This window comes from Schistocerca serialis, chromosome 1 (genome assembly GCF_023864345.2).
Source record: "Schistocerca serialis cubense isolate TAMUIC-IGC-003099 chromosome 1, iqSchSeri2.2, whole genome shotgun sequence".
NCBI lineage: Eukaryota > Metazoa > Arthropoda > Insecta > Orthoptera > Acrididae > Schistocerca > Schistocerca serialis.
The window spans coordinates 1150095235-1150109768 of record NC_064638.1 but is presented as its reverse complement, the minus strand read 5'-3'; the positions used below and the strand labels follow the sequence as shown (position 1 = coordinate 1150109768).

At 43.7% G+C, this 14534-nt stretch overlaps 1 protein-coding gene across 1 annotated transcript in view; it reads left to right on the top strand.

Moving 5' to 3' along the window:
* Positions 1 to 319: 319 nt before the first annotated feature.
* The window catches only part of LOC126456094 (uncharacterized), a 197627-nt gene continuing 183412 nt past the window's right edge, over positions 320 to 14534 (top strand). Inside the window, exon 1 of the mRNA XM_050091853.1 lies at positions 320 to 455. Coding sequence (XP_049947810.1) covers positions 320 to 455 — 136 coding nt within the window. The remainder of the gene's footprint in view (positions 456 to 14534) is intronic.

The following is a 14534-nucleotide window of genomic DNA, read 5'->3' as shown; positions in this document are numbered from 1 at the left end:
CATTTTATTTTACTTGAATCACTAATTTTACTTTATATTTCATTTTGTAAGTTCAGACAGCTGTTGATAATTCATTATCACTGCCATTCCACAAAAATTGTCAACCTCCACGTGACGGAACATGGACAACGGCACACCGGTCACTCAAGGGTATATCTGAAAAACATGAATTTCTACATACAAATATGGAAGTGTATGTGTGTAAATGGGGGGTGTACATATAGATACATTTGAGTGACTGATGTGACGGCTAAGAAACCATCTGTGGAAAATACGATCCGCTATATAGTAATGGTAGCTGGTCTGAATGCAGGCAGGAATGAAAAAAAACAGTGCCTTCCACAGTTTCATTCCGGTCGCTCTCCTTTCTGTTTCAGCGGGAACCAACCTGGTGGGCAAGTTCACGCAGAGCGTGCGGCGCATCGTCCAGGACGTCAAAGACGAGGGCACCTCCAGTAAGTACAGCACAGTACACACTCCACACTTGTAACTTAGTTGCCCTATTTAATTCTATTATGTTGCTGCTAATGAGTAGAAAATATGGACTGACGAAGGGACAGCGTCTAATCGTCATCAACGATTTCGTCAAAGTTTACGCTACATGTAGAGCTTGGCCAGAAATGAAAGTGGCAGAAGTGGGACCTCCAGATGGCCAAGCTATAGAAAAAAATAGCATTTTTGACGGGGGTCGGGCGACGCATGAGCCATTTATAACGGGCATTCAATAAGTAATTTCTGAAAGCAGGTTGGTTTTATTATGGTATGTTGATAATTTTTACTTATGGACCGTCTGCAGGTAATGCAGGTGTAGGTTTCATAATGAATAAAAAAAATTGGAGTACGGGTAAGCTACTACAAACAGCATAGCTAACGCATTATTGTGGCCAAGATAGATACGAAGCCCACGCCTGTTACAGTAGTACAAGTTTATATGCCAACTAGCTCTACAGATGACGAAGAAATTGATGAAATGTATGATGAGATAAAAGAAATTATTCAGGTAGTGAAGGGAGACGAAAATTTAATAGTCATGGGTGACTGGAATTCGTCAGTAGGAAAAGGGAGAGAAGGAAACATAGTAGGTTAATATGGATTGGGGCTAAGAAATGAAAGAGGAAGCCGTCTGGTAGAATTTTGCACAGAGCATAACTTAATCATAGCTAACACTTGGTTCAAGAATCATGAAAGAAGGTTGTATACATGGAAGAACCCTGGGGATGCTAAAAGGTATCAGATAGATTATATAATGGTAAGACAGAGATTTAGGAGCCAGGTTTTAAATTGTAAGACATTTCCAGGGGCAGATGTGGACTCTGACCACAATCTATTGGTTATGAACTGTAGATTAAAACTGAAGAAACTGCAAAAAGGTGGGAATTTTAAGGAGATGGGACCTGGATAAACTGAAAGAACCAGAGTTGTACAGAGTTTCAGGGAGAGCATAAGGGAACAATCGACAGGAATGGGGGAAAGAAATACAGTAGAAGAAGAATGGGTAGTTTTGAGCGATGAAATAGTGAAGGCAGCAGAGGATCAAATAGGTAAAAAGACGAGGGCTAGTAGAAACCCTTGGATAACAGAAGAAATATTGAATTTAATTGATGAAAGGAGAAAATATAAAAATGCAGTAAATGAAGCAGGCAAAAAGGAATACAAACGTCTCAAAAATGAGATCGACAGGAAGTGCAAAATGGCTAAGCAGGGATCGCTAGAGGACAAATGTAAGGATGTAGAGGCTTATCTCACTAGGGATAAGATAGACACTGCTTACAGGAAAATTAAAGAGACCTTTGGAGGAAGGAGAACCACTTCCATGAATATCAAGAGCTTTGATGGAAACCCAGCAGTTCTGAGCAAAGAAGGGAAAGCAGAAAGGTGGAAGGAGTATATAGAGGGTCTATACAAGGGCGACGTACTTGAGGACAATATTATGGAAATGGAAGAGGATGTAGATGAAGATATATATATATATATATATATATATATATATATATATATATATATATATATATAATATTTTGTGGGCTCTGCTTGTGTGTATGTGTGTGTGTGTGTGTGTGTGTGCAGAGGCCACGAAAATAGTTATATATGTACCACACCATAACACACACACACACACACACACACACACACAGCACAAAAAATTATATCACACCAAAACACACACACACACGTATGCATACACGAACAGATCACAGATACTTCAAAAATTACACTCGAAAATTTGGCAATAACATTCGATCTTTGGCAAAAACATTTGACAGTCGGCAACAGAAACCAAAACATTGCATTGAAACAAGCGTTCAGTTCATAGTGCTGTGGAATGTGAAAAAAACCGCAAATTGGCATTCATAAGAAGAAGAACAACACCAAAAATGCAACAGGAGCGTAATATGTAAGAAATTGTCCACGCAACCTGTAATTACAGTTCAAAACATTACTACTTAATAGGAAATACCAACCACCAGAACTGTTTATAACCTATAGGCACAGTGACAAAAATGTAAATTAAATAGCAAACATATGTACATATTCCAGGCCACTGATGATGCCTTGCAGAAAATAAGGCGAAACCCGTATAGCACTAAAATTGTGTTTTATTCAGTTGCTGTCAGACGGTCCATAAGCAAGAATTATCAACATACAGTAATCTTACACGCAACTGAGGAAGACGGGACTATAAAAGTTGAAGACGTCAGGTTGGTTTTATTCAGGATTCCGGTACACCATATCTATTTTTCGCCATAATCTCCGTTCAATGAACCAGCCTTACGCGACGTTACTGGGAAGGCTCATTTGCCCTCCTGGTACGACGTCGACGTCGGAGACAGTTTTGATGCATCAGTAACCTCTCCATCATCCATGTACTGCTCCCTGTGGAGTACATCATTCATTGGACCAAACAGATGGAAGTCGGAAGGTGCGAGGTTCGGGCTGTTGGGTGGATGAGGCAGAACAGTCCAATGAAGTTTTGTCAGCTCCTCTCTGCTGTGCAGACTTTCGTTAGGCCTTGCATTGTCATAGAGAAGGAGAAGTTCCTTCGCACCCTTGTGCCGAAGAACATGCTGAAGTCGTTTTACAACACCCTCGTTGACATTGTAGCGAGAAGTAAGTACATCTCTGGGCGGTATCACTAACGTGGTGTCTTGATGCTTCGGTAAGTCCCTCGTCGCACAGTGGTAGCGCTAAGTCGCCAGGTTCCATGTAGGTGGTGATCCTGCTGAGGTGGAGTGTTTAGGGATGCCAGTTGTTAATTGTCAACAACGTTTGTACCATACTTTTTTTAAATACAGAAATTGCTTTGTCACACATGTCATAGAATCAGCATTTGCAATATGGGGGTTCTGAACTACGCCGTGATATTCCACCCTTTCCACACATTAACTCCGTTTTTCTGACTGTACATAATGACAGACACTGCCCACGTCACGTGGCGTTCTTATAACTAATAACTTCACTTTATATCCTGTTTAACATCTGAAATATGCACTCGCGACCGTTCTTTTAGAGCCGCCCCGGTTACTCGACCATGCGTTTTGAGTGGCTCCTCGTGACTGACTCGGCCTGCCTTCCCAAAGGACAAGAGAGACCCCCCCCTTTCTCCCTCAGCCAATAAGGACACTTCTCTCGTTCCCTACATATATATAGATATCCAAACCTTCAGCCAATGGGCGTTCAGATCGCTGTTGCTAGGCGGATCTGATGTCACGTTTGCGGTCATTGTGACGGAAGTTTGTCTCGGAACACTGTCTCAGATTGTAAGATCCTACTCCCAAACAGTCGGATCTTGTCCCTGCTAAGGTTGCACAACATTGCCTCCTATGATTTCATCACTAATTCTCCTTGCTGACGCTTAATTGTTAAATGTACATGTTGTCTTGTGACAGCCAGAGCGAGAGCACCAGCAGCAGCGAGTACTGTTTGTATAAAGCGTTTATTTTGCATTTTGTTTACGACCTTCCACTAAGGAAGGGATTCTATTTGTGTTTATCTGCTCTGCATAGTAACTAACAGTTCTTGATAAAACTTTACGTAGTTTTCGTGTTAGATTTCTTAGTGTTTTCTTGATCGTTTAGAACAGAAAGCGCCCTAAAACCGTCTTTTGTTTGTTTCGCGGCCGTTAGCCACTAGTCACTTGAATCAGCAGTTGTCTTGTGACAGCCAGAGCGAGAGCACCAGCAGCAGCGAGTACTGTTTGTATAAAGCGTTTTTGTACTTATTTGCTGCGCTTAGCTTTTAAATAGTTTTTCTGGGAAAACCTAGCGTAGTTTTCGCGTCTCGTATTTCAGTGAGTGTTTCTTGATTATCAGAATAGCTCATCAGAAGATTATCTTGGGAATTTGTCACTGTATAGAGTAGGGTAAACATAGTCATGTGTAGGGACTGTGGTTGTTGTGAGCGGACGCAAGGAGAATTGGCCACTCTTCGGGGGCAGGTGGAGGCTTTGTCTGTTAGGCTCATCGAGCTCGAGGCGCAGGCGTCGGCTCGTAGTGGCGTTGGGGCAACTGTGGTGAGACCTATGCCTACTTCGGTGGCCTTGGAATCACATGGAACCCCTGATGTCGCTGCGTCTTCCGGCAGTGAGCATCTTACCGGTCAGCCATCACTCCAGGGTGAATGGCGGACAGTGGTGGGCTCGCGCGTGCCTCTCCGAAAGGCGAAGGTGGGATCTGGCCGCGTGGCAGCTGCCTTACCCCTTTCCAACAGGTACGGGGTGCTTCCTAGTGGTGATGACATCGTTTCCGAGCCACCACAGGATGCCTCGCCTGTTGGGCCAGTGGCCGATTCTCCGGCAAGGTCCCGACAGTCACAGAGGGCGGGCCTATGAGTTACAGGGAGCTCCAACGTTAGGCGGGTTATGGAGCCCCTCAGGAAAATAGCGGGTAGGTCGGGGAAGAATGCCAGTGTGCACTCGGTGTGCTTGCCGGGGGGTCTCGTCCGTAATGTGGAGGAGGCCCTTCCGGCAGCTATTGAACGCACTGGGTGTGACCGGCTGCAGATAGTAGCACATGTCGGAACGAATGACGCCTGCCGCTTGGGTTCTGAGGCCATCCTTGGTTCCTTCCGGCGGCTGGCTGATTTGGTGAAGACAACCAGCATCGCACGCGGAGTGCAAGCTGAGCTTAATATCTGCAGCATAGTGCCCAGAGTCGATCGCGGTCCTCTGGTTTGGAGCCGTGTGAAGGGTCTAAACCAGAGGCTCAGACGACTCTGCGACTATAATGGTTGCAAATTCATCGACCTCCGTTATTGGGTGGAGAACTGTAGGGCCCCCCTAGACAGGTCAGGCGTGCACTACACACCGGAAGCAGCTACTAGGGTAGCAGAGTACGTGTGGCGTGCACACGGGGGTTTTTTAGGTTAGAGGGACCCCCCGTTGGGCGAAACGATAAAATACCTGACGGCTTACCAGAGAGGACATTATCATCGTTGATAAAGAACGTCCGTCCTCAGAGACCAAAAACAGGAAAAGTTAACGTAATATTGGTAAACTGCAGGAGTATCCAGGGCAAGGTTCCTGAATTAGTATCTCTTATTGAAGGAAATAGTGCGCATATAGTATTAGGAACGGAAAGTTGGTTAAAACCGGAAGTGAACAGTAATGAAATCCTAGACACAGAATGGAATACATACCGCAAGGATAGGATAAACGCCAATGGTGGAGGAGTATTTATAGCAGTAAAGAATTCAATAATATCCAGTGAAGTTATTAGCGAATGCGAATGTGAAATAATCTGGGTTAAGTATCAAAGGTGGGTCAGATATGATAGTCGGATGCTTCTATAGACCACCTGCATCAGCAACCGTAGTAGTTGAGCGCCTCAGAGAGAACCTGCAGAACGTCGTGAAGAAGTTTCGTGATCATACTATTGTAATAGGGGGAGACTTCAATCTACCAGGTATAGAATGGGATAGTCACACAATCAGAACTGGAGCCAGGGACAGAGACTCTTGTGACATTATCCTGACTGCCTTGTCCGAGAATTACTTCGAGCAGATAGTTAGAGAACCAACTCGTGAAGCTAACGTTTTAGACCTCATAGCAACAAATAGACCGGAACTTTTCGACTCCATGAATGTAGAAGAGGGTGTCAGTGATCATAAGTCAGTGGTTGCATCAATGACTACAAGTGTAATAAGAAATGCCAAGAAAGGAAGGAAAATATATTTGCTTAACAAGAGTGATAGGGCACAAATCGCAGAATATCTGAGTGACCACCATCAAACGTTCATTTCTGAGGAAGAGGATGTGGAACAAAAATGGAAAAAATTCAGAAACATCGTCCAGTACGCCTTAGATAAGTTCGTACCGACTAAGGTCCAAAGCGAGGGGAAAGATCCACCGTGGTATAACAATCATGTACGAAAGGTACTACGGAAACAAAGAAAGCTTCATCATAGGTTTAAGAGTAGTCGAATCATAGCTGATAAGGAAAAGCTGAACGAAGCGAAAAAGAGCGTAAAGAGAGCAATGAGAGAAGCATTCAACGAATTCGAACATAAAACATTGGCAAACAATCTAAACAAGAACCCTAAAAAGTTTTGGTCATATGTAAAATCGGTAAGCGGATCTAAATCCCCTATTCAGTCACTCGTTGACCACGATGGCACCGAAACAGAGGACGACCGAAGAAAGGCAGAAATACTGAATTCAGTGTTCCGAAACTGTTTCACTGCGGAAAATCGTAACACGGTCCCTGACTTCAGCCGTCGCACGGACGCCAAAATGGAAAATATTGAAATAAACGATATCGGAATTGAAAAACAACTGCTATCACTTAGTAGCGGAAAAGCATACGGACCAGACGAGATACCCTTAAGATTCTACAGTGATTATGCTAAAGAACTTGCCCCCTTTCTATCAGCAATTTATCGTAGATCGCTGGAAGAACGTAAAGTACCTAGCGACTGGAAGAAAGCGCAGGTCGTTCCCATTTTCAAGAAGGGTCATAAATCAGATGCGAATAATTATAGGCCTATTTCGCTTACGTCAATCTGTTGTAGAATAATGGAACATGTTTTGTGTTCTCGTATTATGACGTTCTTAGATAATACAAATCTCCTTCATCATAACCAACATGGATTCCGCAAACAGAGATCATGTGAAACTCAGCTCGCCCTATTTGCCCAAGAAATTCACAGTGCCGTAGACACTGGCGAGCAGATTGATGCCGTATTCCTGGACTTCAGGAAGGCATTTGATACGGTTCCGCACTTACGTTTAGTGAAAAAAATACGAGCTTACGGAATATCGGACCAGGTTTGTGATTGGATTCAGGATTTCCTAGAAGAAAGAACACAACATGTCATTCTTAACGGTTCAAAATCTGCAGATGTAGAGGTAATTTCGGGAGTACCGCAGGGAAGCGTGATAGGACCTTTATTGTTTACAATATACATAAATGACTTAGTTGACAACATCGGTAGCTCCGTGAGGCTATTTGCAGATGACACGGTTGTCTACAAGAAAGTAGCAACATCAGAAGACTCGTACGTACTCCAGGAGGACCTGCAGAGGATTAATGCATGGTGCGACAGCTGGCAGCTTTCCCTAAACGTAGATAAATGTAATATAATGCGCATACATAGGGGCAGAAATCCATTCCAGTACGATTATGCCATAGGTGGTAAATCATTGGAAGCGGTAACGACCGTAAAATACTTAGGAGTTACTATCCGGAGCGATCTGAAGTGGAATGATCACATAAAACAAATAGTGGGAAAAGCAGGCGCCAGGTTGAGATTCATAGGAAGAATTCTAAGAAAATGTGACTCATCGACGAAAGAAGTAGCTTACAAAACGCTTGTTCGTCCGATTCTTGAGTATTGCTCATCAGTATGGGACCCTTACCAGGTTGGATTAATAGAAGAGATAGACATGATCCAGCGAAAAGCAGCGCGATTCGTCATGGGGACATTTAGTCAGCGCGAGAGCGTTACGGAGATGCTGAACAAGCTCCAGTGGCGGACACTTCAAGAAAGGCGTTACGCAATACGGAGAGGTTTATTATCGAAATTACGAGAGAGCACATTCCGGGAAGAGATGGGCAACATATTACTACCGCCCACATATATCTCGCGTAATGATCACAACGAAAAGATCCGAGAAATTAGAGCAAATACGGAGACTTACAAGCAGTCGTTCTTCCCACGCACAATTCGTGAATGGAACAGGGAAGGGGGGATCAGATAGTGGTACAATAAGTACCCTCCGCCATACACCGTAAGGTGGCTCGCGGAGTATAGATGTAGATGTAGATATAGATGTAGCCTGGCTGCTACTGAGCATTCCCGACCGCATAAATATGCATAATACTTGGCTTAAACACGTGAAGGGCATGCACATATGCATTACAGTTTCCTCAATTTAATGAGGGAAGCACAATACACTGATAGTTGCACCAAGAGGAAGGACATCAAACAGAATAACCAACCGCTTCAGAGTCGCAGAAGACCGTCGCCATGACTTTACCACCTGAGGATGCAGCTATGAACTTCTTGTTCTGTGTGGCACCACTCCATGGGCTGCCGTATTGTTTATGGTACGAAGTGATGAAGCCATGTCTCTTCACCTGTGACGATGTTCGATAAAAATGCCTCGTAAGGCGCAGGCAACTCCGCAACTCTTGCGTTGCTCTTTGTAGTCTTCTGTCAGGCGCGTAGAACCCATTGGGCACACACCTCTCAGTACTCCAGTTGAGCTGCGGGGTGTTTCAATCTGATCCGCCAATCACCTCGAATGAGAGTGTCCGCACGTTCCAGCATTGCAGGAGTCACAGCTGCGTGCGGCCGGCTGTCACGCGGGATATCGGACAGCTTTACGCGACCTTCTTGCGATGTTGACAGATGCCTCGCCCAACGACTCACCATGCTTTTGTACACCATCAGGTCTCCGTAGACTTTCTGCAAGGGCCTATAAAGGTCTGCGATGCTCTCGTATTCCATAAAAAAAAGCTCAATGTCAGCTCTCTGCTTGGAACGCACCTACCTATAGCACCGCCAATTATCGGAACTTCATGAAGCTATACGGGCAGAAGCGGGAATATTTTACGACGTCCCACAACTAATTCGGCAGTTTTTCAAGCGAAATTGGCCAAGAAAAAAAATTACAAACAATCCTGTTGGCAGAACATCCGCAACTGAGCATTATAGCAGAGGTTGAAAACACCACTTACGTTGTAAATTACTTTATTTTCACACGACCGGTTTCGGACTGTTGTAAGCCCATCCTCAGGTGTCGTAGCTGTGCCGTGGTCCCCGAGCGCCACATGTACCAAGTGCGGTGTGCTGCCTATGAGCGCAGAAGTCCCAGTCCGAAACCAGTCGTGTGAAAATAAAGTAATTTACAACTGAAGAAGTATTTTCAACCTCTGCAAAAAAATTAGTTGCTCAAAAATGGCTCTGAGCGCTATGGGACTTATCATCTGAGGTCATCAGTCCACTAGAACTTAGAACTACTTAAACCTAACTAACCTAAGGACATCACACACATCCATGCCCGAGGCAGGATTCGAACCTGCGGCCGTAGGAGTCTTGCGGTTCCAGACTGAAGCGCCTAGAACCGCACGGCCACCGCGGCCGGCAAATTAGTTGCATTACTTATGGGACGCCCGTCATATATTGTCACTGAATGGACGGCCTATCCGGAATCCACTTCGTTTTTCTAATAGGAGAGTCTTTGTTACGGTTCTTATACCATTGTTGATTATTTTTGCAAACTAATTCCTGTGTAATTTTCACAATTGGTCCTTTGGTCTTTTTTTTAAAAAAATGATACTACTACTTGATCCACCTGTCCTAACACCTTTTGGATATGACCTGATTCCAGTACTCGTCTTCTGCCCCAAAATATTTAAATTTGGACAAAGGGAAGAAGGTGTAGACGAGTTAATTTGTACTTAGCTTTTTGGTGTTGTTGAAGTTTTGGGCGGCGTCTCCCAGGCTGATACTGCTTCTTCTGCAAGTTTATAAAAATAAGTTCTGGTAAGAGGTTTGAAGTTTGTCTTTGAACAAAAAGTCTTGGCCATGATGTCATTTTCCACCAGATGCCTTACTTCCAGATTCTCATTACGCTTTCACAACTGGTTACAATATTCACACGTATTAGTGATGACAACAGATTTTAGAGCGACCCTCAAAATTCGTCCACTCCCTACCGTCGCTGACAACCAAGTGCGTCGTCTGCCTCGAGATATCAAAGATCTCGTAAAATCTCCAGCTTCAGGCTGGACTTGTTATTCTGGATTTTGTTTGCAAGCGTTTGACATAGGTTAATACTATTACAAAAACAGAAAAATGTGAAAGTCACAGGTTGAGAATAATGCTTACAGTAACTCTATTGGTAATTGTTTAGGAGAATATGATCTTTATATTGTGCTGACAATGCTATACTTGATTTGACTTCGGCATGTTTTCCACTCTGATTGTCAAATAGGTGTTTTGCAGTATTGTAGTTTTCTACAGATATGTTACATCTAATATATGTTCCACAACAGGAATTACAAATAATGAAAGTAATTTTGGTTTGAACAGTTTTGGGAATCAATTACGCTTTTTAATTAAAAATTACGACGCAGTTTTCGTATTTCAAATTTTGCTATTTTCTTTTAGGAATAGAACTGACGAAAACTAGAAAGAATTTCTGTGTCTCTGTCTCCTAAGTTTTCGGGTGAGACATAATGTTCCAAAAGTTGATTTAATTAATAATTTAACAATGTTGCACAGTTTGCAATTTTCGTCTTTTGTTTGTCATTGGAATTAACATGAGTATTTGAATTATGTCAGTGCTCAGAGGTTTGTTTACGTGTAATGTACATTTTGTTTGCTCCAAAAGTTTATGTTTTCTTGATAAGTGTATGGTTGCAGATTTAGTTATAAGTCTACACTGAAGATAATTTTCGTTGAGCTGTAAAATCTATCCTGTATTTCTTGTCTATAGAACTTATAGTGTGTCTACAATTCTTATCTGTCGAACTATTGTGTGAACAGTTTTAACAGATTGTAAAGATGAACTGGAAAGTTTTACTGAATCTACCGATACCATCTAAACAGTGTTGCAACTTCCGATATTTTCCGAGGGTTTGGGATTTCGCACAAAATTTATATTTGAGAACTGAGAAACTTTATCGTTGTACTACGCCGTCACAAAATTCACGACATCGTCCACATCAACTTCTGCGCGTCATCTGAGATCTGAGGACGGATTAAGGGGGGGGGGGGGGGGGGGGTAGAACGTCAAACGGGCTTACTTAGAGCAGGAGAGGCACTACAGGACATTTTAATTTCCACTGTCTATACTTTTACAAGTAAATTCATAAAACATTGTCAGCATGACCAGGAAAGATTCAGGATTCACACTCATAGCAGCGGAAGTTCAAAAACATAACAAAATTAATTCTTTTACATGTGAAATTTCATCATATTTTTCACTTACTATTGGCTGCATTTGTTGCTGTAGGTACACTTTTCTTCATAAGTAAGAGAGACTGTTCGATGAATTTTGCACAGCATACAAACCACACTTACAGGTGTCTGAAAGTTTAGAATCTATTTAACTTGTGAAAAAATGAATGAGCTATTACGTTTTAAGCTTTACGTTTAGAAAAAATCTAATTTTTAGTTAATTATCTCAATTTTTACCACAGTTTTTAATAGATTTGGAAAATTCTAGAGTTTTATACATCTGTAAGTATGGTTTGTATGCTGTGCAAAATTCATCAAAGAATCTCTCATACTTGTGAAGAAAAATGTACCTATAGCAATAAATGCAGCCAACAGTATGTGAAAAAATGATGAAATTTCATATCTAAAAAAACATTATTTTTTTATGTTTTTGAGCTTCCACTGTTATGAGTGTGAATTTGAATCCTTCCTGGTCGTGCTGACAAAGCTTTATGAATTTATTTGTAAAAGTATAGGCACTGGGAATTAAACTGTCCTGTGGTGCCTCTCCTACTCCAAGTCGGCCCGTTTGACGTCCTACCCCCCTTAAGGGCGGATCGCTGATTTATGAGCTCTTGACCAACTGCTGCATGGGAGTGAAGCCTCTGGCTGTGTTAAACTAGGCGCGGGATGTCTATGGAGACCGGAGAGTGGGAGTTGGCCTCGACTAACTGTGGTGCTGCGTATTCCGTCATCCAGGAGCCGGCAGGCTGCGAGCCCGGCTCAGCGCGGCTACCTGTTGTGGAGTAATCCCACGTCCCACGCTGCCGCCCCGTGCGACGCAGGCAGCTCTGAGAGAGCGACCAGGGGGGTTGTCCGCGGTGGGGGCGGGAGGGGGGGGGGACGAACCCGAGGCCCCGGGTGGCACTCAGCAGAATCAATTCGGCCGCGGCGGGCTTTCTTAATCAAGTGAGCAGGCGGCCCAGATCGAGATAAGCGTCGAGCCGGCGGCCGGCGCACGCGGACACACCACTCTGGCCGCTGGAGGCCGGATCTGGAGCCTGGAAGCCGGGGCCTGGAGCTGGAACTAGAGCCGGGATTACGGCCCCGGATTGCTGCGGTCTCCCGGCTCCGCTAATTACGGCCGGGCACCGCTGCTCGCCGCTAACTCCTGCGCGGGCAGTAATTACGTCTGGCCGGGCTCATCAATCATTGTATCAGCCTAGAGACTGCCCGCACCTGTTAGGCGTTCCTCCCAGCTGCTCCGAGGCGAGGCGGACTGGCTCGCTGTTAGGTTTCCCTTAGAAAAATTAATTAATTACTGTGCTGATAAACCCCTTACGTTATTTCATTTTCAAACAGCTGAGCAGAACTGAACGTACTCAGACATTTCTCTCTTTACTTACTCTGATCATCAATAAACTGACACACCATTTTTTTTGTGCAACGCAATCTGACTTTCAATAATCCCTACAAAAGAATGGCCCTGACTAACAATAACCTATAACTTTCATGAATCACTTACCTCACAAAACTCTTCGTTACTCGAACTACTGCAATACAGCGAGCGCCAATACTGCCAGCTAAATAAAAGATTCTAACTACTGAAGTCACTAACTACTGATAGGCATAGTTAGCAAATGAAAGATTTTGATAGAGAAAAAACAATGTATTTACCTTAATAATGTTCAAAAGTCATAATGTATATAGCAGTTCATGATATCCAGTATTACAAATTTACTCTTTCTGGCGGACACACGTCCAGATCGTCCGCTCTTAAAATTCTGCCATCTCTCTCCGCACATCCACCACTGCTGGTGGCTCACCTCCAACTGCGCAACGCTACGCGCTGTTCACATCCAACTGCCCAACACTACAATAGCGAATATTACAACAACGCCAACCAGCCACAGACTGCACACGGCACAGCCAGTGATTTTCATACAGAGCGCTACGTGGCGTTACCAACATAAAAACCTAAACAGCCTACTTACAAATGTTTCAGGAGAAATAGCAAGTGAGGAAAGCGGATAATTTTTGTTTTTCGACTATCGGAGTTGCACTGATATAATTCACAGGTGGACTAAATAAAAAACTACCCAGTGTCCTCAGCAGTGAACAGTTGCTACCCTATCATCTTACCCCGTGGCAGCATGCCTCGAATAAGCAAGGAATAACAAGTGTTATACATCAGGTGTGGAAGCTATTGCTGAATCAACCAGTTTATATATATATACTTCTGTTTAACCTGATTTTTATAGACATTCAAAATATCCGGTCTCTGAAACTACTTACGGTTATAAACGTAGACATTAAAAAAAAATTCAAAAATTCTAAGACACCCTCAGACTTTTCCATTATACGTCCCAAGATATGTAGAAGCAAAATATGAAATAAAATAGGTAAATAAAAGAACACATACAATAGTGCAGGGTCTATATTTGACAGTGTTTGGAAACTTTGATACAATGTTCCTTCGGACATATATGCATGTCCAAAGAAACAGATATTTCCAGAATGAGGTTTTCACTCTGCAGCGGAGTGTGCGCTGATATGAAACTTCCTGGCAGATTAAAACTGTGTGCCCGACCGAGACTCGAACTCGGGACCTTTGCCTTTCGCGGGCAAGTGCTCTACCATCTGAGCTACCGAAGCACGACTCACGGCCGGTACTCACAGCTTTACTTCTGCCAGTACCTCGTCTCCTACCTTCCAAACTTTGCAGAAGCTCTCCTGCGAACCTTGCAGAACTAGCACTCCTGAAAGAAAGGATATAGCGGAGACATGGCTTAGCCACAGCCTGGGGGATGTTTCCAGAATGAGATTTTCACTCTGCAGCGGAGTGTGCGCTGATATGAAACTTCCTGGCAGATTAAAACCGTGTGCCCGACCGAGACTCGAACTCGGGACCTTTGAAGGAGAGCTTCTGCAAAGCTTGGAAGGTAGGAGACGAGATACTGGCAGAAGTAAAGCTGTGAGTACCGGGCGTGAGTCGTGCTTCGGTAGCTCAGATGGTAGAGCACTTGCCCGCGAAAGGCAAAGGTCCCGAGTTCGAGTCTCGGTCGGGCACACAGTTTTAATCTGCCAGGAAGTTTCAAACAGATATTTGCTGGATGTATTCCAGTCTCTGTCTTCCTCACAGTTTTTGCCCT